This window comes from Fusarium coffeatum (assembly GCF_003316985.1).
Source record: "Fusarium coffeatum strain FIESC_28 chromosome Unknown BRIP53273_contig_274, whole genome shotgun sequence".
Classification (NCBI taxonomy): Eukaryota; Fungi; Ascomycota; class Sordariomycetes; order Hypocreales; family Nectriaceae; genus Fusarium; species Fusarium coffeatum.
The window spans coordinates 127,301-152,600 of NW_022158065.1; the positions used below are offsets into that span (position 1 = coordinate 127,301).

General features: G+C 49.1%; 11 protein-coding genes across 11 annotated transcripts; 7 read left to right on the top strand and 4 right to left on the bottom strand.

The window, feature by feature from the left end:
• Positions 1–1,571: 1,571 nt before the first annotated feature.
• On the top strand, positions 1,572–3,383 carry FIESC28_09960 (uncharacterized protein; the record flags this gene model as incomplete). Its single annotated transcript, XM_031164095.1, has 3 exons — positions 1,572–1,991; positions 2,044–3,223; positions 3,274–3,383. 3 exons carry the CDS (start codon positions 1,572–1,574, stop codon positions 3,381–3,383), a joined length of 1,710 nt encoding a protein of 569 aa, XP_031011882.1.
• A 464-nt stretch (positions 3,384–3,847) lies between these two features.
• Positions 3,848–4,803, top strand: FIESC28_09961 (uncharacterized protein; the record flags this gene model as incomplete). The annotated part of the gene is made up of 2 exons (XM_031164096.1): positions 3,848–4,152; positions 4,200–4,803. The coding sequence occupies 2 exons, from the start codon at positions 3,848–3,850 to the stop codon at positions 4,801–4,803; spliced, it is 909 nt and encodes a 302-aa protein (XP_031011883.1).
• A 51-nt stretch (positions 4,804–4,854) lies between these two features.
• FIESC28_09962 (uncharacterized protein) lies at positions 4,855–6,357 on the bottom strand (the record flags this gene model as incomplete). Its single annotated transcript, XM_031164097.1, has 10 exons — positions 4,855–4,888; positions 4,938–5,020; positions 5,077–5,407; positions 5,459–5,668; positions 5,717–5,757; positions 5,807–5,873; positions 5,924–5,965; positions 6,018–6,116; positions 6,168–6,199; positions 6,238–6,357. The coding sequence occupies 10 exons, from the start codon at positions 6,355–6,357 to the stop codon at positions 4,855–4,857; spliced, it is 1,059 nt and encodes a 352-aa protein (XP_031011884.1).
• Positions 6,358–6,669: 312 nt separating this feature from the next.
• On the bottom strand, positions 6,670–7,917 carry FIESC28_09963 (uncharacterized protein; the record flags this gene model as incomplete). Its single annotated transcript, XM_031164098.1, has 1 exon — positions 6,670–7,917. The coding sequence occupies one exon, from the start codon at positions 7,915–7,917 to the stop codon at positions 6,670–6,672; it is 1,248 nt and encodes a 415-aa protein (XP_031011885.1).
• Positions 7,918–9,794: 1,877 nt separating this feature from the next.
• FIESC28_09964 (uncharacterized protein) lies at positions 9,795–11,556 on the top strand (the record flags this gene model as incomplete). The annotated part of the gene is made up of 4 exons (XM_031164099.1): positions 9,795–10,147; positions 10,197–10,858; positions 10,903–10,976; positions 11,095–11,556. The coding sequence occupies 4 exons, from the start codon at positions 9,795–9,797 to the stop codon at positions 11,554–11,556; spliced, it is 1,551 nt and encodes a 516-aa protein (XP_031011886.1).
• A 556-nt stretch (positions 11,557–12,112) lies between these two features.
• FIESC28_09965 (uncharacterized protein) lies at positions 12,113–13,210 on the top strand (the record flags this gene model as incomplete). The annotated part of the gene is made up of 2 exons (XM_031164100.1): positions 12,113–12,169; positions 12,224–13,210. 2 exons carry the CDS (start codon positions 12,113–12,115, stop codon positions 13,208–13,210), a joined length of 1,044 nt encoding a protein of 347 aa, XP_031011887.1.
• Positions 13,211–13,905: 695 nt separating this feature from the next.
• FIESC28_09966 (uncharacterized protein) lies at positions 13,906–14,940 on the top strand (the record flags this gene model as incomplete). Its single annotated transcript, XM_031164101.1, has 3 exons — positions 13,906–14,151; positions 14,303–14,485; positions 14,539–14,940. The coding sequence occupies 3 exons, from the start codon at positions 13,906–13,908 to the stop codon at positions 14,938–14,940; spliced, it is 831 nt and encodes a 276-aa protein (XP_031011888.1).
• Positions 14,941–15,966: 1,026 nt separating this feature from the next.
• FIESC28_09967 (uncharacterized protein) lies at positions 15,967–17,511 on the bottom strand (the record flags this gene model as incomplete). Its single annotated transcript, XM_031164102.1, has 4 exons — positions 15,967–16,658; positions 16,709–16,832; positions 16,880–17,095; positions 17,143–17,511. The coding sequence occupies 4 exons, from the start codon at positions 17,509–17,511 to the stop codon at positions 15,967–15,969; spliced, it is 1,401 nt and encodes a 466-aa protein (XP_031011889.1).
• Positions 17,512–18,548: 1,037 nt separating this feature from the next.
• On the top strand, positions 18,549–19,437 carry FIESC28_09968 (uncharacterized protein; the record flags this gene model as incomplete). Its single annotated transcript, XM_031164103.1, has 2 exons — positions 18,549–18,798; positions 18,854–19,437. The coding sequence occupies 2 exons, from the start codon at positions 18,549–18,551 to the stop codon at positions 19,435–19,437; spliced, it is 834 nt and encodes a 277-aa protein (XP_031011890.1).
• Positions 19,438–20,561: 1,124 nt separating this feature from the next.
• On the top strand, positions 20,562–22,674 carry FIESC28_09969 (uncharacterized protein; the record flags this gene model as incomplete). The annotated part of the gene is made up of 2 exons (XM_031164104.1): positions 20,562–20,883; positions 20,936–22,674. 2 exons carry the CDS (start codon positions 20,562–20,564, stop codon positions 22,672–22,674), a joined length of 2,061 nt encoding a protein of 686 aa, XP_031011891.1.
• A 319-nt stretch (positions 22,675–22,993) lies between these two features.
• On the bottom strand, positions 22,994–23,921 carry FIESC28_09970 (uncharacterized protein; the record flags this gene model as incomplete). The annotated part of the gene is made up of 3 exons (XM_031164105.1): positions 22,994–23,209; positions 23,260–23,596; positions 23,650–23,921. 3 exons carry the CDS (start codon positions 23,919–23,921, stop codon positions 22,994–22,996), a joined length of 825 nt encoding a protein of 274 aa, XP_031011892.1.
• Between the last annotated feature and the right edge of the window lie 1,379 nt (positions 23,922–25,300).

Consider the following 25,300-nt stretch of genomic DNA (forward strand, 5'->3'; position numbering starts at 1 on the left):
TCCTTGACCGGACGTGCAGTGATTGACGCTTTAGCACCTGGAACGGTTACTTGGCTGATACAATTTGACGGTAATGGCTTGAGAGGATTGGGGGCTTGGAACCCCAAACGTGGCTTGGGCTGTGATTTGTTCAAGTGCGAGTAGAACGGTTGGAGATGAGATCAACGCGTCTAGATTGCCCGAGATACCGAGCAGATTGATTGGCACTTTGAACAATGTCACAACATCTTCTTGAGCTGAAAACAATGAATCGTTAGTTTCGTTCAAAATGGAATTATGAGACTGTATTTATTCAGCTCTGTCAAATAATAACGAGATATCGGCGCCATGTCCGATCCACGCCGATATTCGAGGCCGGCAATTACCGGTCATCAATGCCGTAGTGCTTCGCCGATGGGAGACGGAGCCATAAAAATGAGGAGAAAAAAGGGCGACGCTACGCTACCGGTCTGTCATCGGATGAGCCAAGCTAAACTAGTCGCCACACTTTTGTCAGTGCTCTGTTGAATTAAGCTTGACGCTGAAGAATAGCGGACGGGCAACTTTGGGGTCGACCCATTGTCATTGTGGGGAAGAGGATGGATCAATGGGGGCTCACAGTTGAGTACCGTGAATTACTCAGGCATCAGTACCGGTTGATAACCTTATCGGCCCAATCCACTCTCTCTGTATTCTTGGCCAGAGTCATATGTTGTTCATCAGTATCATTCTCATTAATGCTTCAGGTCATGCCAAGTTAATAGTCTTGTATCATGGCAACCAGAGTCTCCTAGGATGCTGGTTCATGTGACGGTTTCGGAGAGAAGAGCGAGTCCAGGCTTAGTCTGGTCTGTCGGCCAAGAGAGTCAGGTAGTGAATTGTTGACCAATCGTTTTGACTCGTAGTTAGCCGAGGTCATAAAGACTCACTCACTAGACACTCGACCAGTTGGAGATGCTGCGTCTATAGATGGGTTGATGATAGAGGAATAATGTTGTTCCAGATAGTCACGATGCATAAGACTCTCGCCTGTCTCCAAATGCCATATTGTGCAGATATTGTGTAGAGATTGAAGGCCATGTCATCTCTCGTACCCCAGAATTGAAGCCGCAGCGCAGAGTTGCTGTGGAACCCCCATCGTCCGTTTCTGGGGGTGGAGCCCCCATAAATTTAACATTTAGCTCGAATCACACGTTAAATTTACTGTCTTGACTCGGGCCTGTCTTTCCCGAAACGCAATCTTTTAGGCTTAAACAGGTTTGGTCGGGTCAATACTAGTCGAACCATCCAGGGAATCCAATTCGCCCTTGACCATGCGGGGGATGATTCGCGGACCCCGTGGGGAAATACCACCGAGAATCCTGGTCAAGTCCGACTGATCTTGGCAACGATGCTCTCTTGACGGCCAGACAGACAAGGTCCACCATGTTGGGTTGAGTGCGGAGAAAGAGATGTTATGTTGCTTATATCTATCCTATATCCTCCCCCCTTCCATTCTCTCTTTTCTTTCCCCAGATCTGCATTGAGCATTCTCTCTAATCCTATTCCCTTTTCCCTTCCTCCTTCTCATCCTTCCCTGACTCACATCCACAATGGCGCCCTCTCAGGATCCCGCCCACGTGGAAGGCGGCGGAAAACTGCCCGTCCACCACACCGAGTACTCGGGAAACAACTCTCAGGTCGAGCTCATCGAAGCCGCCGTCACAGCCAGTGATGCCGAGGCTCTCATCCCCAAGAAGGAGCTGTTCAACCGGTACTGGCCCGCCGTGACATTCAGTATGCTTCTGAGTGTTGCCCTGGTCATGGAGGGAATGGATGTCGGTCTCATCAACAACTTTTTCGCTCATCCTGCTTACCTCAAGCGCTTCGGATGGCCCGATGCTAATGGCGAACAACATATTTCTACAAAGTGGCAGGGTGCCATCGGTGCTGGAAACAACTGTGGTTCTATCGTCGGTCTCTTGCTCAACGGTTTCCTCCAGCAGCGATTTGGTTCTCGACGTGTTTACATGGTATGTTTTGACTCTTCATATCGGTACAATAGAATGAAGCTAATCTTATTAGTTCGCCATGTCTCTTATGGCCTGCACCATTTTCGTCCTCTTCTTCGCCACCAGTGTCGAAATGCTCCTCATAGGTAACCTCCTCTGCGGTATCCCTTGGGGTATCTTCCAGACCCTCACCACCGCCTACGCCGCCGAAATTTGCCCCGCCGCTCTCCGAGGATATCTTACTGCCTGGGTCTCCATGTGCTGGGGAGCTGGAAGTTTCTTGGCCACCGGTGTCCTCCGTGGCTCTCTCGACCTTAAGGGCGATGCCGGCTGGCGCGTTCCCTACGGTCTCCAGTGGATGTGGATTCCTCCTCTGCTGGTCGTCGCCTTCTTCGCCCCCGAGTCTCCCTGGTACCTCGTCCGACGCGGCAAGCTCGAGGAGGCTGAGCACAGCCTTCGTCGTCTTGCACGCAAGGGCCACTACACTGATGAGACCATGGCTCAGACTCTTGCTCTTATGAAGCACACCAACGAGATGGAGAAGATTGAGGCTGCAGATGCTAGTTTCATGGACTGTTTCCGTGGTACCAACCTTCGCCGAACTGGTATTGTCTGCATGGCCTGGATCATCCAGATTCTCAACGGTCAATCCATCACCAGCTTTGCTGCTATCCTGCTCAAGTCTGTTGGAATGAGCGCCACAAACGCTTTCAACTACAACATGGGTATCCAGTCCGTCAACATCTTCGCCACCGGTATTGCCATTTCCCTCATGGGTAGAGTTGGCCGTCGTACATTCTACTTCTACGGTTCTTCCGGAATTGGTCTTTGCATGTTGATCATCGGTATTCTCGGCTTCGTCTCCGATGGTGACAGTGTAGCCATCACCACCGCTGCCTTCCTGGTTGTCGTTCAGTGTATCTTCAAGGTCTCCCTTGGCCCTACTACCTACGTCGTCGTCGCCGAGACAGCCTCCAGCCGTGTCCGCGCCCACACCATTGTCATCGGTCGTGCTGTCTATGTCTGTGGTCAGATCATCGTCCAGCAGCTCAACCCCCGTATGCTCAACAGCAGCAGCGACGCCTGGAACTGGGGAGCCAAGACTGGAATGTTCTACTTTGGTCTTTGCTTCATCTGGGCTATCTGGATCTTCTTCTTCCTTCCTGAGACCAAGAACCGTAGCTTTGCCGATCTTGACTACCTCTTCCAGAAGAAGACCAACGCCCGCAAGTTCGAGACTACTCCCGTTGACTGTAAGTTATTCCTCATATTCTGTGCAAGATCATTGCTAACTCTGAAACAGTGTTCGAGGTTGTCCCCCCTCGCGGCGACGATAAGCTTCAGGGTGTTGAGATCACTCCCGTCAACACCAACACTGCGGGCGCTGATATTGAGTCGGGAAAGAAGCTCTAAAGGGCTTGATAGATGTTTAAAGTTAGCGTAATTGTCACTCTGTAATGAATGGTATGATCAGTCCTCTGTATCAGACAATATGTCTTCAATCTTTCTCATGTGCTTGCCTCATGAGCAACCCCTGCAGCAACAGTAATGACTGAATGCGACATCTTACAAGCAGCTAAGAACCTTATCGCAAAATAATCTCTTGACAATTCAAACCCGGCATTTGGAGGACCTCTCCACTCATAAGTCCGTATACTGAGCCACAACCCACTACCTCAAACGTTCCACGGTGACATGGGTTTGGCCTTAGGACAATCGGTAATCGGCATCCTTTTGAAATCCACACCAGATCTCCCCCACGCACTTCTTTTGGCAGCATTCCAAACATTCCCCTGCTAGTCTTACAAACTGGTAGTCCATTGACGACAGGAAAAGAAGACAAGTACAGCCTTCTCAAATTTACGAACGACATAATCATGACGGCCTCAACCAACACCTTCTTCGGAAAGGTCCTCTTGCAGAGAGTCCCCGAAATATTGGTGACATTTCCTATATTCGAACATCATTCTTGGGAGATAGTGTTTCCGCTACCGGATTTCCTTGTTTCTACAGGCCGCAAAGCCAAAGGTGCTGTTATTGATGATTTGGCCAGTTACTTTGACTTGCCACAAGTCGAAAGACGCGATGTAGCGGCCTTTGTTTTGAGAGGGGAAGACGTCATGCGTGAGAATGGTATCGGCTCTCGAGATATTGCAGCCCTGCAATTCAAGATATTCTGGGGGTGAGTAATCAGCAATCCGATACACTCACCTCTAACAATGAGACTAGAATCAATGGAATGACATCTATACTTGCATTCTGGCTTTTAGCTCGAACAGTTTATACGCCCAATCTTTTAGAAGAGCTCCGAGCCGAAGTTGCTCCTGCTTTCGAAAACGGTATTGACACTGGGCCTGATATGGAATATTTAAAGACGTGCCCAAAGCTCAACGCGACGTTCTATGAGACACTACGTGTTCATGGAGGAGCATCTGGGTTCCGTCGCGTGGTATCAGACACCACTATCGCAGGCTATAACTTCAAGACTGGCAGCGATGTTATCATGCCTTATCGGCAGTTACACATCGATAAAGAAATCTGTGTCCCAGCTGCAGAGACCTTCGATATCAACAGGTTCATCGACAATCCCAAGCTGGCTACGGGAAAAACGTTCAAGCCGTTTGGTGGAGGGCCGGCCTTATGCTATGGCAGATTTCTTGTACGGCAGATGGCCCCGTGCTTTCTTGCAACTCTAGTGACGAGATATGATATGGAAGTCGTTGGCGACTGTCCGTTTCCTGAGATGGATCATAAAGTCCCCCAGGTGGGTGTCATCGTTCCCATTATGGATCAAATTCCCAAGATCCGAGTAAGACAAGTCACTGGTGGGTGAAAGATGAAGTGGTCCATTGTTACTTATGTTTATGTGGTAATTACTGTGCATTTATTCTTCGGGCTTCTGACCCCAAACAGCAGTTCTAAATTCGGTTAACATCAGGCGACGTGGTATGGGCAAGGGATACGTACGTCAAGACATATGAGTGAAGGCTGGGGTTTAGCAATTCCTTGCGTATATCGACCAGAAAGACTTGTGCCTTTTCGTATTCCCACTACAAGTCCCAAGTATTAGCAATTATCATCTTCGCAATTTTACTCAGTCACTTACCTCCAAAAGCTCCGTCAAAGCTCTGATAGAAAACCCCTCCAGGCCCTGCAGCAAGAACTGTCTGTTCCAAGCGCCCCACTGCTTAAGATCCTTGTTCTTCGGCCAAGTACCAATGGGCACCTTGACCTTTTTCTCGCTTATGTTCTTCAAACCAGCCTGCTGGAACGCCTCTGCAGGATCCCAGAAGAACGGTTTGCCGAGCTTTTCCCCCACTTGTTCAAAGATCTTGACCCATGTCTTGAGTGGGGAGTCTTCGCTCATGGTACCGTCGTCGGCCATTGCGTTACCCCAGAGTTCGACGTGCTCGACCCAGCCGCCGGGCTTTAGGTATCTGTAAATTTGGTCAGGAATGCCTTTCGGGTTATTGGCTGGGTGGAAGTACCTTTGTACTTTCTTAAGCATTTCTGTCCAGTTGGGGACTGTGCCTGTCATGTAACGAATGTGGATATAATCGAACTTGTTCTCTGGAAAAGTCCACTCTTTGTTGATGTCGTCGACTTCGAATCTGCAGTTGAGAGGGACGAAATTGGGCTGGATAGGTGAGAGGTCAACACCGACGACCTCGGCGGATGGATGCAGGTCGGCCATGTCACTGTTTGCTTTAGTGCTTGTAGGCATCATGCCTCGCGGAGTAACCTACATGGCCCAGATCCCTGTACCACAACCAACGTCCAAGATGTTCTGTAGGTTACATGTTAGTTGCGGACTGTTGGCTGTTGACATGACTAACCTGTGGGCTGTTGCCAATAGGTGCCTGGTAAAGCTTGCCGCCAAGAACAATACGGAACAACTCATGACTAACAGATTGTTAGCCGACGGACATGTGAGGCATGGGGACAGCACGTACATCAAGTCTTCAGCTTCTTGCTGGCGATCATCATTGGCCCCCCTAGAAGATGATTAACATCCGTCGTAACCGACTTTTAAAGTTCGTCGCTTACCAGTAAGTACCGTCACCATAAGCATGGAAGCGTCTGCCGTGAACCCACTTGTATTCCATAATCGAAGACTTTAGCGACTCGGTATCGGTGACCCCAGTCCTTGGCCAAGTTAACAAGCTTTCTTCAGTTCCAGAACTCATTTTCTCTTACGACTTTGAATACGAAGAGTCAGAATCGGTGTCCTGTACAAAGCATTAGGACATGATGAGATGGGACAGACTTTGAACATGGGGCTGAAGTAGTGGCTGACAGGTTCGATTGGGCCATCTTCAGGCCGCACTGCTGGATCATGAGCGCCTTCAGGCGACGCAGGCGAGCGAGGTGTCTTTGGCGAAGACATATCGAAGGTATATCAGACAGGCACTATATGTGAGACAATGGCTTGGCTGTTGGTTCGGGAGAAAACAAAATTGTGCGATGCAAAGAGAAAAAACCTCAAGAGGGCGGTCAATCATTTATCTCGCATTGCATGACTCCCCACTGATATTCAGTGGGGAAGAGGGCCACGTAGGTTACAGTCGGTAGTGAAATGCAACGTCTTGTGCAGATCCTAACCAGGATTATCGCATTGTGGGAAACGAGCCCCGCGATAGCTTCAACATTAAAGTGATAGGTTATATAAGTTCTATGGCACTTGTTTTCTTTCCCTCTCTCATTCTTTGAGTGCCTTTCCAAAACAGGTTCCTGTAAAGTCAACCGCTGACCACTGCGTGTTATTCACAGGGATAAATGCACTCTTGTTAGCGATGGCGAATTCATCGACAACCAGAGTAGCGGTAGATGCATTGAAGCCCACATGAAGAGACGCCAGATCCTCACTTGGATTCCAACACGCACGAATATCAGCTTCGAGTCCTGGGCCACTTGTGAACTTTCCGCAAGGCGTCTTCCTAGTTTCGATGCAAGAGATAATAATCGTTGCTGTGAAAACCCCAAAGATCACAGCGGTGTAGATTTTGTACGCCATCGAGTTAATACACGGTATGATAGTTGATGTTGTCTGGCCTGTCCAGAAGTATGGTGCAAAGATGAATACCGTCATAGACAGGAAGAATATGTAGGCCAATTCGACAGCAAAGGTCGTTGCTGTTTGTCGTCCACCCCGGATGAAGTACATAGCGTTTAGGACTATGATGCTGATGACAATGAAAAGGAAAAGAGAACGAAGGATCCTGCTTCCCCAAGACGAAGAGGGCCTTTGGAACCGGGGTCTGGGAGGTACGTCCATTGGCGCCAATAAAGTACCGCTGGAACTCTCGTTCGAATTGGCCCGCTTGTCCAGAGCCAATGAGTGAGAGGTGGAATATCCAAAGTCATCGTTAAGCCAGAAGGCGCAGCATAGTCTCAACAGACTAATCATTGCTAGTGGAAAGAAGATAGTGTCAACTCCCATCCACTTTACGAATCCAGCGTTGGTGCCGTCCGTATCAAGTGCACCCATAAGTGAGAGCGTGGCCTGAATTCCCTGTGATGTGACGATGATGGTAGTAATCATTTCTCGAGAGAATATCGCAATTCTGGTACTTTCCGGCAAGTGATAACAGTACGCAGCACTGGTAGCGATCATATCCTCAGAGCCATCCCAGCCTCGTTTCGTCCAGAATATGGCATTCGTAGAAGCAAGATCATTCTGATCCCAGGCCTTTGCTCGGATGCGCCTATCTGCGATAGCAGCATATCGCCAAAGGATCGAAGTCGGATTGTAGTGGCATAGTAGTTCATGCCATTTTGGTCGCCTTCTGTGAAGGTATGTTGGCGAAGGTACGCCGGCTATGATATGCGCGATGAGGGGGGCGAGGCAAAGGGTCAGGAGTGAAACCCAGTCTGAGCGATCGATCTCATGACTTGAATATCTGAGAGGGAAAATTGTGAGCTGTTTGCCGGTGAGAATGTCAGGCATGGTGGGCTAAGTTCGTGCTAAATAAAAAAAGATATAATAATTGAAAAGCGAATGGATCAAGACATATAATTATATAAACATGAGGGATATCCAGACAAACAGGTTAAGTATACGAGCCAAACTGCAGTGGTCAGGAGGGTAGAAACCCTATTGGCGATTCAAAGGTCCACCGTAAGACTGAGGTAGCATTCCCAAGGTATCTTCAGCTCTGCTGGGGGAATTTTCAGCCCTACGATCCATCATTTGCCAGACATAATTCCAGCACTACGTTAGGTGTTTCATCAACGTGGGCCAAGGATCGTATATTCCACCCATCTAGACAATTTCGTATTTGGTCCCCCCGGCGATGCCGATAGAGACCAATGGGGTTGGCAGAACAGGGTCAAAATTACATGCACGTCTTACCAACAGACTAGCATCATACGAGAGTAAGCACAGCCGCATTGAGTTAAGAGTTACATCGAAGAAACTCAGGCTTCCACTTTTTTCTTATTCTTAGGGAAAGTCTTGCGCTGAGGTCTGAATTGAGGAATCGTTGACACACGCCAAGCTTACTCCCAGCCCTATCCTCCCTGTCAGCAAAGATTTCATCATTTCCCGCTCCCTGCCTAGCGACTTATCCCAGTCAAAGTTCGTCACACACTGGAGCAGTGACCTGGTGTTCTGTATCGTAAGATTCCTGTTTAATGATCTGACTAACACGCGAACTGCCCGCTCCCGTGTTCTTAGGTCATACGGCAACTTTTTATCTTCCGCTTATTAGCCATTGATGTTAGGGACATGTCTTGAGTAATTCTTAACGCATCGGTCGTTCTGATTAGCCCTATAAGGCATGCCCATGTCGCTAAGCTCGGCCGAGTTTAGCGCTTACACTAGCTGGGACTCATTTGCCTGCCGATGGGTAACGGCACTTCAAGATACAAACTTCGTCAAGCTGCACTCAGTAGACCAACACGTTTCATCACCCTATAACAATGTAGAACAATATGACAACATACGACGGTGAACATATGAGCGAATACACGAGCGTTCAGCTAAACGATCATGTGGTTGGAAAACAAGCCGGTCGTTTTCTTTGTTCCACAGATTTATCAGCCCCTCCTTTTGTGTGCAGGACATTGATCCCAGCGATCTGGACTCGACCTACCGTGCAACTCAAATGACATATCACCACCATCATTGTAACGGTTGCGCAGTGATTTCTTTGTCAGATGAATAGAGGCGCTTACTCTCGGGCTCTCTTGCAACCCTCAACTTCGACGGATTCTATACAATTTGATTGCTCTGTTGAGAAGCATCGGTCGATAAGCTCATTACGTTGTGTTCTATAGTACTACAGAGAAGTCAAGGACCAGTCGATAGCGGGTGAGAAGAACTCAATTCCTAATAAGCATTTGGTATCTAAGCGTACAGGATCGCCGTGTCAAAGCGTAAAGTTCAAGGTTTGCAATATTCTTTGTTCTATAGAGTTACACAAAACACAAACTTTACATCATCAGAATATATCTCTTTAGACCACGTAACGCCTGTGGGGGAACTCTAATATTGAATTATTGGATCGGGTTTTTTTGTTTAGTTGAATGATTGGAATGAGTCTCTCCAATCATATGTCATCTGAATCCACAGGCGTTACGTGGTCTAAAGAGATAAGGTCACATTACCTCTAGTCGCACAATCTCTTTATCTCTGTCACCGTCGTTTATCTCATTGGACCTGACCCAGTCACTCGGAACTCTTGTGCTACTTGAGCGAAATATGCTCTCGTGACCGACAGCCTCTTTCGTGAGGCGTCTTCATAAAGCGTCTTTGTCGCTGTTCTTGGGTTGCGAACGTGCTCAATTCTCCCAGCAAACACGATTTGAGCTTGACTATCAATCATGAGTAATTTGGCGGATACTCCTTCCAACGCTTCGGCCAATAGCGATGCCCTGGAGCTGGAGGCGGCGGGATACCAGCAGGCTATGCCTCGTCGGTTCTCGCTGTGGTCTCTTGGTGCATTGTCCTTTACCCTGACTTGTACTTGGCTGGGAGCCGGATCTTCAGTTGGTATCAGCTTGACTGAAGCCTCTTCTGCTGGCACCCTGTGGTCCCTTCCGATCGCTGGAGTCATGACCACGATCGTCTCTTTGGGTATGGCGGAGCTTGCATCCGCGTATCCAGTCGCCGGCGCACAGTACTACTGGTCATTTATGGTGGCAAGAGAAGACTACAAGCCCTTTGCGTCTTACCTGTCGGTATCCGTTCTCTTTCCTCGATGCCAGTCTCGCTGACTTTGACAGGAACGGCTGGATGAGCGTCATCGGCTGGTGGCTCGCCTCAAGCTCAGTCTCCAACTTCGTATCATCCATGATCCTGGACATCGTGGGTGCATGGTATCCAGACTGGGATCAAAAGCGCTGGCATCAGTACCTCATCTACGTCGCACTCATCTGGATTGCCACAACTGCCAACATCCTTTGGTCACGATGGATTCCTCTGTTCAACAAGATGGTCTTCTTCCTGTCCATCCTGACTCTCAGTGCTACGACCATCACCCTTTTCGCCATAACGAAAAATCATGCTTCGGGAAAATTCATCTTTACTGATACTACTAACAGAACAGGCTGGTCAAGCGATGGGTTTGCTTTCATGCTCGCTGTTGGAAACGCGGTGTACGCCTTTTTGGGTAGTGACTGTGGTGCTCACCTGTGTGAGGAGATTCCAAACCCAGCAAAGAACGTGCCCAAGGTCATGATTTATCCGTTGCTTATGGGCCTGTTCACTGCTTTTCCCTTTGCAGCTTCGCTTATGTATGCTATCTCGGATGTTGAGGCTGTGTTGACCACGAGTACTGGACTACCCTTGTTCGAGATCTATTTCCAGGGAACAGGATCTCGGTCTGGGGCATCTGTTCTCATGGCTTTATTTGCTTTCTGCTTCTTTGCGAATCTTGTCGCCAACGGTAGGTCGCCAAACAGTATACCGATTCTTAGCTAATGGTCTAAGCTACAACTTCGTCGCGAACACTCTGGGCAGTGTCGCGTGATGGCGCGTTGCCCTATTCGCAATTCTGGGAACGGGTTCATCCAAAGTTTGAGGTTCCAGTCAACGCTTTGGTACTCTCTGCCAGCTTTATCACAGCGAGTATAAACCTTCAAGTTCTTTGTGGCTCCCCATGATAACGTTGATTCTTCACAGATTTACGGCCTCATCTTTCTTGGCTCTTCCACTGCCTTCTCAGCGATGGTCAGCGCGGCCATCATCTTCCTCCAAACGTCATGCATCATTCCTCAAGCAGTCCTCCTTTATAGAGGACGCGAAAAAGTCTTGCCACTGCGATACTTCAGCCTGGGAACGTTCGGTGCTTGGATCAATGGTATTTCGGTTGCCTGGGTCGTCTACCTCGATATTCAATATTGTTTTCCGACCGTGATGCCTGCCACGGCGGAGAACATGAGCTATGTTTCTGTGGTGTTCGTTGGACTGGTGGGCTTTGTTATTGTTCTTTGGCATACTACTAAGAAGGGTACCTTTACTGGACCGCGGATCGATCTTGATCTATTGAATGCGCGACGGGTGGCAGCTGTTGGACCTTTGGAGGGGCAGAGCCCTGCTGAGTATCATGCTTTGAGAACTTCTGAGACTGGAAAGCAAGACTAAAAGACAGTTAGTTCAATTGTATTTCGTATTCTAAGATTCCACTATCACCTCCCCTCCAGATAGCATCGTACATGATGTCTTTACAAGACATCATTTGTTGTGATAACATCAGAGCCAACGGACAAAAGTGCAAAAAGTGAGGTTCTGCCCGGGCTCGAACCGGGGACCTTCTCGGTGTTAACGAGATGTCATGACCAACTAGACCACAGTACCAAGCTGCTTTTGTTAGGCATAGCAGCAAAATTTTTCATCATGTACTAGAGCACGGCGTGCACCTATGCCCACTTCCAATGCACCAAACGGGTTTGACATAGATTGTTCCCAGGATGATGCTCGCTCAATCCTGATCTGTGAGTGGTGGATGATTTCCAAGACATTAAATTACCCATTCAGGCAATTCGGAGCCATCTGCCGAAGAACATACGAAGACACGAGATGTTTAAAAAGATGGAATATCCCTCAGAAACTGTTTTAAGGAAGTTGGTAACTATTCTAGTCAATTGGTTGAATTGAATTTGGCGGTGGTTCATTTTTTGTATATAAAGCCACGACCAAGATGAAGTTCCTCACACTGACATGCTTGATCAGTGCCGTCACGGCTGCCAAAGCACAGGTAAGTCAAACCAGGACTAGGAAAAAAAAGGGTAGGTCTAATTATTCTATCTAGAACTACCGATTTATTGGTAGAGTCAATCCCGCTACTAAGCAACTCACATGGCCAAGCACGGGTGTCGCCTTTACTTTCACTGGAACTCAAGCATCTATCAACATCAAGGATATCACCGGAACCTCGAGTGCCGACTTGATCATTGATGGCAAGGCCCCAATTATCGTTTCCAACGTCAAGGGTAGTTCGATCTCGACTCCCAAACTGACAAAGGGCACTCACACTGTTGAGCTACGCAAGCGGTCTGAGACCAACTTCGGTACCTTCGTGATCAACGATGTTACCACAGATGGTACATTGGTAAACACAGAGCCGCCAAAGCGCAAGATTGAGATTATTGGTGACTCTATCACTGTTGGCTACGGTCTCGATGGCGTTCTGCCTTGCGTCGATACTGCTGCCCTGCAGAACAATGGCAAGACATACGGCGCCGTGGCTGCTCGCGCTCTCAACGCAGACTACAGCGTTGTAGCTTGGAGTGGAAAGGGTCTTATTCGCAACTACGCCTCTAACCCTCCCGATACCTCGCCCCCAATGCCCCAGCTCTACACCCGATATGGCGCCAACGACAAGGACAACAGCTTCACGTTCCCCAAGTCCTGGGTACCCGATGCTGTGGTTATCAACCTCGGCACAAACGACTTCAGTTATCTCAATGTTCGCGACCCGGTCAACCCTACAGACCTTACCACCGCGCTGGTCAAGTTAGTCAAGAGCATTCAGTCTCACTACACCAAGGCGCAGTTCTTCTTTGTTTCTTCGCCTTTGCTAAACGATGATTATCCTAGCCGGGCTGATGCGCAGAAGAGCACTCATGTTAAGGTGCTGAAAGATGCGATGAAGCAGCTTAGTGGTGTCAAGACTCATTTTGTGGACTGGCCGAGTCAGGGTGCGGAGGCTGGTTGCGACTATCATCCCAACGCTGCTACCCAGGCGATTGGTGGAAAGTTGCTTGCTGATTCTATCAAAGCGGCACTGAACTGGTAGAGTGGAATCCAGGTGGAGTAGGAGCAGATCTTTGGTACTATGGTTGAAGACATCATGTTGTATTTAACCACGTCGTTGATCTATATCTGGGGAGCATTGGATAAGCTTCAATCTAACCATATCCATTCACAACTTTCGAGGTCGCTCGCATTTACAGTGCTATGAACAAGAACGATTCTATCCAACTGCGGCAGCAAAAGTTCTCTCGGCTACAAATGTGGAACAATCTAACACGTAAAAGAGCCCACTTCTCATTAGAGAAGCGAAATACTCTCATGCTATCCACAAGCTCGGACCCAGCCTAACACAACTCACAAGTGGATCTTGGAAGCAAGCTAGAACAACGGGAAGATTTTGCCTGAGAACGCCAAGTACTTGGCTCTGACATTGATTGTCTGTCGCTGTCGTCTCACTGGTAGTAGTGTGCTGCCTTGTTCGACAATACTCCGTTAGTCACTTTGAATATCGTCAATATGCTCGACTCATGGCCCCAAGTTGAAACGATGGCTACGAGAATCGGCCCTATCGGTGTAGAAACCCCCTGTGCTCTCAGACGCTAGTGACCAACGACGTTGGGTGATCTTCGCGAAGCGGACATCAATGAATCGCTTATAGAATCAAGGTCATCCTAACGAAAATGTTACCCTCCTGTTCTGGGACTCTTTCCACATCTCCATACCGCACCAAACAAGACGATGATTCTCGCAAAGCCAGCAACGATCGCTCTTTGGGCAACCCTGAGCCTAGCCACAGCCCTGCCCGGTCCCTTACGACCCGGCCAACAACATCCGATCCAGTCTGCTGTGCTCGGCAGAATCAGTCAGCAAGGCTGCTTCAGTTCGATCCCAACCACTATAGGATCACCCAAGGCTTCGTCACAGAACTCATGGGACTCCTGTAGTAGACGATGCAGGGATGAAGAGCACAAACCTGTAGCCCTTGTACGTGGCAGTGTTTGCTATTGCGCAGATACATACCCTCCGATCAATACCTTGGTGGAAGACAACCACTGTAACGATCCATGTCCTGGATTTGGTTTCTATGCATGCGGCTCGACGCGCGAGAAGGACTACTACACTGTCACAAACACAGGTCTCGAGCTCGATCCAGGATATGCTCAACACCATCCCATTACTCTGCGTAGAGTTGAAAAGCAACCTGCGGGTCTCCAGAGGTATCTGGGCTGTTATGCCGGCTTACCCAGGGAGATTCAGAGACATGGACGTGTGGCTTGGAATAGTCCTAGGAGATGCCATCAACTCTGCAAGGAAGGGAGTAAGCGGTATCTGATAATGACTGAGGGTAGATGCGACTGCACTGACGTCCAGCCGCCTGCTGATATGCAAGTCTCTGACAATAAGTGCGACGAGAAATGTCGGGATACCGAAGATAGCTGTGGTGGCTATGACGCCGAGGATGGACGGAACGTCTACAGTATCTACGATACCGGTATGCCAAGGGATAATGATATGCTCGACGCTGAAGAAAGCTCTGTATCCTCTTCTACGATGGGCCCATCACCCACCGAAACAGCTACATGGTCTTCATCTGGTCTGTCCAGGTCCATGTATAAGGACACGAGGACTAATACTTTCGCCGCAAACGAAACTGTCGCCCAGATCTACCAGTTCATTGGTACTTTCAACGCTTATTGGCAGTATCTCATCCACTCCGTCGGTTGGTTTGGGCCGAAGGAGGACAGAGAGGTTGGAAAGGACTTGGAGCTTTAGGTTGAAGAACTTACAATAATACTGTAAGCAATAATAGACATGAGTTGCCCTTGATTTTCAGTCTGTTGAAGCGTTTCTCCATGTGACAAAAAGGAAATGGATCTCCTTTGGTCTGTGTAACGGGTATGTAAAAAGTGAGGTTACGCCCGGGTTCGAACCGGGGACCTTCTCGGTGTGAGCGAGATGCCATAACCAACTAGACCACGAAACCTTTGCTTTTATCTGATTGAAAGAACCCGGTCATCAGTCTGGCATAAGTCGATGGCGTGGTGATGTCCAAGCGTAGCAGAACTGGATGCGGTTCATAACATGAGTAGCATGAGTGCATGGCTAAATAATGGCTTATGACTTTCACGAGTGACTAAGCTCGTAGTGACGGAAGAGCCATTATCCTGGTCGACCATGTTTTAGACATTCTTCGCTGCATGTTCAAACACCAAAATGTCCGTTCGACAAGTTTGTGTTGTAAGGCGTGTTAACACCAATGCTAACCAGACGCGACATACCTCGGACATCGATCATTTAAGAGAACCGGAAGCTTTAGTACATACATTTGCATCCATTGAGCAGCCAAAAGCATATTGTTTCTTCTCGCTGGAGTCTTTCATCGTCCGGTAGACGCGTCGTTGTGCATGGACGCGACCTTACCCTGGACGTGAGAGACAAAGCTAGCCTCTTCCTTACCCACCAATCAACTGCCAAGCTTGCCAAGCCATAACAAGGAAAACGGTTGCCGATCCCTTCTCGCGTACCATGTTCCGGATTCTACGTACGTCATTGTTGCATCGCCCAGAACTCCATCAATTCAGCTTCTGTATCGAACGCCATCGCGCCCAAACATGATGCCACTTTCTCAACACATCATCATCGGATTTCATCACGTGGTCATTGGAAATGGCATCAGCCGCGGGTGAAATCACATTTTTTTCTCACTTGTCTTGTGAACAGTCAATCTCAGTATTTATGCATCTTAAATACACGAACAGCTATCGCTTATGCTATCTATAGCTCATACAATTTGTAAGATTACAATTCGCCGGCAGTCTCATCTTCACGGTGCTTGTAAAAGTCAGGCTTGGTAATCACCTCGTTATCAGCATCCTTGATCTTATCCCAGAACTTCTCAGCGTTCTTGGGGTCGTTGGCAAACAGGGTGTCAATGACCTGCTTCTTAGGTGTCTCACCCATCCACTGGAAGAGAGAGATATCTCTGAACTCATCTGAACGGAAAACCTCAAGCATCTCAACAGGCTCGTCACCAATGTTCTCAACAAAGTGTCCCATGTTGCGGGGAACAATGCCAACATCACCGGGGACGTAGTCAAAGGTTCTAGCAGTGCCTTCAGCAGCAAAGATGGTGACTCTGGCACGGCCCTTGATGAAGAAAGACCACTCATCGGCAGAAGGGTGCCAGTGCATCTCACGGATAGCACCGGGCTCGATGATGGCGTGGGCTGCAGCCACGGTCTTGGAGATGGGGAAGTTCTTGGAATCAGTGATGCGGACTTCGCCGCCGCTGGTCTTGAGAGGGGTTTGGTCGAGCATGCGGTGGGTGAAGTTGTATTTTGACTTCTTAGCCTTTTTGCCCTTGGGGGCCTCGTCTGAGATCTTGCCAGGGTTGCGGCCTTGGAAAATGTACTTTTCTCCCTTGGGGATGTTCTTGAAGACCTCTGGCTCGAGATCGAAGTTCTTAGCAATGACGGACTTGGGTGTGTGTGCTGATCTTGTTAGCAATGTGATTTCGCGGAATATTGGGGAGGCTGCATACCAAGCCAGTCTGAGAGAACAAAGGTGGACTCCTCAGAGAAGCGTCCGTCGTCAAAGATGAGAAGGAACTCAGTTCCGTTGGGGCTGAGACCCTGGAGAGAGTGAGGAACTCCGCTGGGGAAGTACTGCAGAATTGTTAGACGGTTTTGACCGCGAGAATCAGTTTACTTACCCAGAGATCTCCCTTCTTGAGGTCGTCGATGAAGTTTCCGCCCTCGTAATCAAGAGCTGTCACTCGCACTTCTCCATCGAGAACGTAAGCCCACTCGGCCTCCTTGTGCCAGTGAAGCTCACGGTAAACGCCTTCACCAAGACGCATGTTCACCGAAGCAAGCTCAACACTTGTGGGAAGCTCGCGAACAGTGGTCTGGCGGGTCCATCCGCCCTCCTGTTCCAGATCAGCGTGTGTCAAATTGCTAAGAACGATTTACATACCTCAATGCGGATGTGGGAGTCAGCAAAACTCCAGCGCATATTGGCAAGATTGCCATGGTCAGTGCTGGGAGGTCTGACGAGATCAGGGCTCTGTCGCGATCGCGCCTCATTCCAAGGCCCAAGGACAGAAGCTCCTAGACCATTGCGCCAGGGAAGAGGATCAAGATCATCCCCTACAGAATCAACAGCTGAGTCGTAGGGGTCTCTGTGGCCGGGTGTGAAGGGGACTTTCTTGCCGCCAGTCACACCTCGGTAGTTGTCTGGGATTCCAAGACCTTTCAGAAGTCTCTCACGAGGACTATCCTGGACTGGGACACCAGCGCAGATGTCCAGCAGGACAGAGAGAAAGGCAATTTGAGTAAGATGCATGGTGGAAAGGAATGACGTCAACGACGACAGAGAGCAAGAACAATTCAATTGGGTTGTGTTAGTGTCTCTTGCTAACACAATTGAGTGGGTGAAGCAGCTCAATTGCTTAATCACCTCTGATGTTAAGTATTCTTTTGAAGTTGTCTGGGAAACATCGCCAAGCTCTTCGGCTCCAGAAGTTCATGACGCCGAGAATGCGATGGCCGGTGGATCGCCGAAGTAGCACCTCTCAAACAGGCTTACGAGACCTGGCCAAGGTAGCATTGACCCCCCGCGATTGCTGACGACTGCCGTGTGAACGGATATCCGGCACAGAGCGTCCTGCAACCACGCGGCGCACACATGGTGGGGAATTGTCCGACTTGAGACCAAAGGTATAATCTGGAGGGCCAATATCAACTCTTACAGGCTGTTGCTTGGAATCTGGGTGTGGTCGTGTTACTTTCATGTGCTGAAAGCAGTTAAAATGAGGGGAAACGAAACTGATGATGGTGAGAGGGGTACAGTCTAAACAGTAGAGTTTCGCCAACGAGATGACGCGGAACTAACGTTAATAAAATCAAGACGAAAGCATAACAAGGCCAAGCCTCCAAGTAAAGCTTGGGGCTTGCCGGCAATAAGCACAACTCCACTAATTCCCCGCTTATCAAAGCTGAATAATGGGTGTTGATCTTGGCGATTTTAGTACCAACCCAAAAGCCGGAACTAACGGCGTAGAGCAAGAAGCTTTGCCAAGGTGAGTAAATCCTGGTCGACAAGTCTGGACTGTGGCAGAGTACACACCTCGGTGATCACGCGGGGTTAGAGTTGCGTCCCGCGGCAACTATAGACGTTGAACACAAGCTATGAAGATGAACTAAACTTCATACTGACGGACATATCTTGGCGATTAAAGTTGCGGGAGCTATCGTAGTTTGTGCCTTTGACACAGCTGCTTATTTACCCCTCTCAGAGCCTTAAAGATCGAACGATAATTCCAAGTCAGAAGACCATCTACCTTTACCAGTTAAACTCACCAAAGCTCTTATTCATCAATCATGTCCCAGCACTACGGCACAGTCTCCAACGGCGAGAGCAGAGCAGAAAACGGCATCTCTGCTCACAATGACGAAACCCAGGCTCTGCTTGCCCCAAAGCCGGGATCTAGATCTTGGTTGCGCAGCAGATTAGGTTCTGATGTTCGTCGAGATTGGGCAGATGTTATGCTGCTTGCCTGTTATATCATAACAGGCATTCTGGACAGCGCTTCCATTTCCACGTGGGGTGCCTTCGTGTCTATGCAGACAGGTACGTTAGAGTAACAGTCGTCTCTTGCCACAATCCATATTAATGAAATATCAAGGCAACACGGTCTATCTGGGTCTGGGTCCAACGGCTGGGACGAACCGTTGGAAAAAGTCTGGAACCTCAATTCTGTCTTTTGCCATCGGCTCGTTTCTGTTTAGTCGTCTTCACAGAGTCTTTACCACTAGCCCGCGCCGCAAATGGGTCTTTTGCGTCTCGTTTGGTATCCAAACAGCTTTCATCGTGGCCGCAGCAGCAATTCTGACCTGGGGACCAAAAGGTGCAGGTCCAGACGAGGTGCCATGGTACGTACTCGTGCCAATCGCCCTCGTGGCCTTCCAGTCCTGCGGCCAAGCAGTTGCTAGCAGAGCGCTCAAGTTCAACGCTCTCACCAGTGTTGTCTTGACGAGCATCTACTGCGATCTGTTTTCAGATGCGGGGTTGTTTGAGGGCATCACTCGGAATGTGGAGAGGAACCGTCGGGTGGCTGCACCAGTGCTTCTTCTCATTGGTGCTATAATTGGAGGTATCATCGCGAAGAGCGAGTTTGGAACGTCAGGAGCTCTGTGGGTTGCTGCGCTGCTCAAGCTACTTGTCATGTTTGGTTGGGCTGTGTGGCCTGAAGATGAGGGGTCTAACTAAACGACGATGGCAATGTAACGACAGGTGTAGCCTAGTACAGGAGAGGGTGATGGGGATCTAGAACGCTGCAGCCTGTTTACTTTAGGCAGCTCGGTGATAGATAGTAGATACGCTGATAGCAAAGGTTCTTGACGACTCAGTAAAGAATTCTTCCAAGAGGTCAATAAAGTTCACGTCTAGTAAAGATATCAGGCCGAATAGCCGTGTAAGCGCACTCCTCTACTCGAAAAGGTACCGAAAATGTTTCAGGTACCCATGTCTTCCGGAGAAAAGTGCCAAGCATGGGTCCTAAAGAGGCGGGAGATCGACCAAGCACCGCTGTAACTTGTAAGCGAAGCTCGTGTCTGAGTTCGCCTAGCTTCCTTTCCCCGCGATTTCACTACGGCCTAGCCAATGCCTTGGACCGAATTCATATAGGTTTGTCATCTTATGTAGCCAGTAGGAACGGCTTGCGAGTCAGCGTAACCCACCCTTACGTTGGTGACACGACCACTGGGAACGTGTTCCATGTAAGTCAGCTTACAGGATTGGGACTTGACAGAAACATTGATATCCAAATCTAGGGTCCGAAAATAACATGGCGTCAACGTCTTTCGAGTCAGAGGCGAGAGGTGGTCACATAGTTTCGGTTCCAGTGGTTGCAGCGTCCAGCTTTCTGTCACCTCCAACACCGTCTTCGGGAATACACTCCCTCCTCAAACCCAATCCAACTATCTTGTTGTCATCGGGCAATATGGATATCTGTCGGTATTCGGTGTCCATGCAGATGATTTCCTGGATGAGGTTATACGCCCGTAGCATCCAGTGTTACACTTATAAAGGCACCCAATCCGCTGTGCAGCGAGGCCAGGAAAGGGTGTACGGCGAATGGTTGCCGGGAGTAGTGAGATGTGATACACTTTGGATCTTGACGATTAGCAATTCTGTCTATCTATGCAATGTAGCACATGACGGGGAGATAGCGTTGATGCATTCGGTAGTATGTTTCCACGCCCATCTATGTGTTGTTGGATCTTTGTGTGTGTAGTGAAAGTCTATATCAACCCCATGAGAATCCCTAGTTGAATTGAACTGTTCCTATTCAGATCAGCTCAAACTCCTTCTATCACTCTGAGCACATCAACATGAAGTATCTCGACAAGGCCAAATCAGACCTTCGCAGCGATGCCAACTGGAACAGAGCAGCTCGACTGAGCGTCAAAGGAGCTAAGGCTCTTCCTTCAGGCACAGTCCAATACATCTCCGACAAAGTCCCCATTGTTGGCTGGTTACCCAAGTATAATCCACGATGGCTCGTCAATGATCTTATCGCCGGACTTACCCTGGGTCTGATGCTCATTCCTCAGGGCCTGTCCTATGCTAAGATCGCCAACATTCCTGTTGAGTATGGATTGATGTCGAGTTGGCTTCCAGCAGTCATCTATGCCTTCATGGGATCTACCAAAGGTGAGAACCAACAGTACCTTCGTCTTTCCCGTTGTAAGCTAATCCTTTGAAGATGTTTCCACCGGACCAACCTCCCTCATCGGTCTCCTCACCTCCGAGAACGTCCACGCTCTACAAGATCGATGGACCCCATCAGAAATCGCCTCCGCAACAGCCATGATGATGGGTATCTACGGCATGATCCTAGGCTTCCTCAAGCTCGGCTTCCTCCTCGAATTCATATCCCTCCCCGTCCTTAGTGGCTTCATCACCGCTATCGCCATCACAATCATCCTCAACCAGATGGACTCTCTTCTTGGTGAGGAGAATGTGCGTGACGGAGCAGCCAAGCAGATCCATGATATCTTCAGTGAGCTTCCCAACGCGAACGGCTGGGCGTGTCTCATCGGCTTCACCGGAATTCTGTTTCTTACAATCCTTGAGAAGTCTGGAAAGAGGTGGAGTAAGAACAACCGAGTAATTTGGCTTCTCTCTACAACAAGAGCTTTCTTGACCTTGGTGCTGTTCACTGGTATCAGCTATGCTGTCAACAAGAACAGAGGAGACGACTTTCTCTTCGACGTTGTCAAGGTCCAATCCCAAGGCCAACAAGCCCCATCCATGCCCAAGGCAGACCTTATTCCCGAAGTCGCTGGCCGCAGTATTGCCGTCTTTATCGGTTCGGCAGTTGAACACTTGGCCATTGCTCGAGCCTTTGCTGTCAAGAATAATTACAGCTCTGACCAGAGTCAAGAACTGTGCTACCTTGGTATCACCAACTTCTTCAACAGTTTCTTCCATGCTATGGGCGTTGGTGGTGCCATGTCCCGTACCGCTGTCAACTCATCATGCAACGTCAAGTCTCCTCTCTCCGGTGTTGTCACCATGGCTGTCGTTCTTGTGTGCGTGTATGAGCTTGTTGGAACACTCTACTGGATCCCGAAAGCTACCCTTGCTGCTATTATCATCACTGCTGTGTGGGGACTCATCTCGCCACCTTCCACCTTCTACCGCTACTGGAAGACATCCTTGGCTGACTTCATCGCGTCAATGCTTGCACTCTGGATTACACTCTTCCACTCCAGTGAAGTCGGTATTGGTGTCGCCGTCGGATTCAACATTGTTTACGTTCTTCTCCGTCAAGTGTTCACCCGCCTTACCTCAACTGGTGCCGATGTCGAGTCCAACCGTCGACCTGCTTGGGCACTAGACGTGTCCAATACATGTACACTTAGAATCCCCGAAGACACCAGAGTTTTCACCTTTAACGAGTCTCTTATCTTCCCCAATGCCTTCTCCAACACATCAAAGGTTCTTGATGAGATCCAAACCTTCCATCAACCCTACTACAGTGGTAGCCAAGGACCAGAGGCTGAACGTAACTGGTCTGTCGTTGCTGAAAAGAGAATCGCACGTCTTCGCAAGAAGGCCAATATCAGTGACCCCTCCTGCCTTCCAGAGATTGGATTGGTTGTCCTCGACTTCTCTCGAGTCAACATGCTCGATACTACAGCTGTCACATACTTAAAGAACCTTGCCGCCAACATCAAGACCTATGGTGGAGATAGAGTTGAGGTGAGGTTCGCCAACATGAATGCTGTCTGTCGAGAGAGAGTCGGCCGAGCGGGCTGGAACATCATCCAGGTCGGTTGCGATGATGAGTTGAGGGGTGACTTGGACAACGAAGGCGAGGCCACCTATCTGTACTATGATGTGAGGGCTGCTGTGATGGCGCCAAGAAGGAGAGGGTCGGTGTTGAGTGATGACGGAAAGGGACGCGCGGTGCACGAAGAGAAGGCAGAAGAGGCTTGAATAGGAATGTGTCGAAGCCTGGTACATAGTCATGTCAGTTCGTTCGTTTTGTCCATATTATACCACATAGTCAATTGATCTTTCGCTACATCTGATACTCGAGGCTTCCTTCGTCAGTTCCATTCCAATGACCTAGATGACAGCCGCCTTTCCTGCAGGCAAAGTGGTCTCAGATACATAATCGCAAGTATTAGTCCTCGATCTTGAGAGATCCCGATATTGATGATTAGATCCTGTGAGTCGATGTAGTCGTTAGGCCTAAGATCGCGAAGAGATGTGTGCCCACGTCGTCTCTCTTCCATGTTGTCCAATGATAGCCTTAGGAATAACGGACACCCAACACCTCGAACAGCAGGCGATCCGGGAAATTGCAGACGGGCTCAGTGGGAACCTGCAGGTGGTGGATGACTGGCCAGGTCACGCCTTCTAGGCTAAGACCTGGCCAGTAGATGCAGTCCAAGAGTCGGATGCTGACGTTAGCCATGAACACATGGATGGTCTTTGGGTCATGATCAGTGGTTACAACCAAGCGGACCTAGAAATGCAAAGTTAGCAAAGTACTGAAGTCAGAGACTCTAAACGTACAGAAAAGACCAGAAGATAGGGGTGTCGCTCCTGGCGCCAGCTCCACTGAGAAAAAGACAGAACCAGACTCACGATGTAGGGATCCTTTGACCACTCGGCAGGTGTGGCATTTCGTAGTCTTCGACGGCACAGACGAACCACTGGCGCATTGCCACCGATCCCGGCCCCGGGACTATCCCTGGGCTGAATGGCCTCGAGACGATCCCATTTAACGTCGTCGTAGTGGTAATATCCGATGACTGGGTGCTCGTACAGCACAGGGGGCGGGACATAGGAGATCCAGCATGAAGTGTTGTGAACCTTCTTGCCAGCGTACATGAAGATTGCCTTCTCTTCGCTGAACACAGGGAATGTTAGTACGAATGAGAAGAGGGAAGAGTGTTTACCTACGTTAGGTGAACAAGGCCATAGGTCAAGGATTGGAAGATTTTGACAAGAGCCGCACGATTCGCCTCAGATGTGAGGCCTGCCACGAATTCCTTGCCGTACGCGACAGAAGGATCGCAAATTGAGCGGCAGATCGAGGGAAATGGGACAAGGGGACCGACGGGTTGGAAATGGATGTCCAGGAGCTTGAGGTGTTTGTCTGTCCAGAGCAAAGGACCCTTACCAAGCCAGGGGTTTGCTACGATAAGCTGATGAAGCGAGTCGTATTCAGCCATGGTGAGGAAGTTGGTGTTGAGGAAAGAGTTGTGTTTGTCAGCCTGGGAGAGAATACCTAAGGATATGGGACTGTGCACGGCCCGGTACTATGCAGACGTCTGTTGTTGTCTGTTCTGGCACTGCTGTCTAGTGTTCATACTACGTGCCTAAACGATGCCTAGGTTTTTTGTTTCCAGTCACTAAGCAACAGTCCCTCGCGACGGGGACGGGGACACTACACAATACTGCAACAGCTCCTCGCTACAGACGACATGACAACATGTTTGGAATCAAACCTTGGAGTTATTCCGGTCTGCCTATTTGCCTTTGATGTTTTCTTGATTCCATCAGCTGTGGAAAGAGCTAAGTGACATGAGATGGGAACCCCTGTTTCAGAAATCTGTGCAAGATTCACAAGGCCCTATGCTGACAGCAATCTATCCACCTGGGCTGGCTTACACCTAGTCTTAGGTCACTCCTTCTTTGTAGCCCTCTTCTTATTAGGTATCTTCTTGCAATGAAAAATCTTCTTGTCATAGAGGTCTCCTCGTCTTACAGATGCAGTATGGTATAGGAAACTACCACTAACCCGCACATAGCCATCAACTACTCGCGCACCAGCAAATACTCCCAAGCCCATCATATTGTCCCGACTGCTTAGCTTATTTTGTGTTAGCTCCTTTACTTCGTTCACCAATAACACTCTCCGTAAGCGCCTTTGTCTAATGGCCATCGGTATATTCAAGTGACAGTGAAGCCTCTGAGCCACACGGGGATTTGATAACTGACACTTCACCATTCAGAAACACATAGAGTGTAGATCCATCTTTGGATTAAAAACGTTGACTCGGGTTGCTGAGCGCTCAGCCGTTCATTTCATGCTTGAGAAAACATCGACGTTGCCCAACGCCATACAATACTCAGAGTCTCTTATGCCCGATACCTAAATAACGAAAAGCGTAAAGGCTTTCAGAAATTCTGATGGCCTCCATAGCAAAGTCGAGGACACAAGGAGAAGTTTATGAGGCTCAGCTTTGATTATCCCTTGATGTTACGCCAAGCTTTGATAATCGACTGATCATGTCGATCTGTTGCTGAGCATTCGAGAGGGTGTTGAACACCTAGCAGGTGAGGCCAAAAAAAGACAAAATAGCCTGATCACTTTATGTCGCCTTAGAGGGGCAATTGGCTCACTTTATTCTGGCGGCCCAAGACTCAAAGGACAACTTGCCTGCCACCTACCTGACCCTCCGTCACCAAAAGGCGGCCTGACCTATCGGACGAACATTCATGCGAATCGAGCATTCATTACCACCTACCACAGTATCATTGACGTCGATCAACCAGTCCTCAGTGAATAAAGCGCCTTATCTCTAGGAAGGGGGGGGGGGGGGGGGGG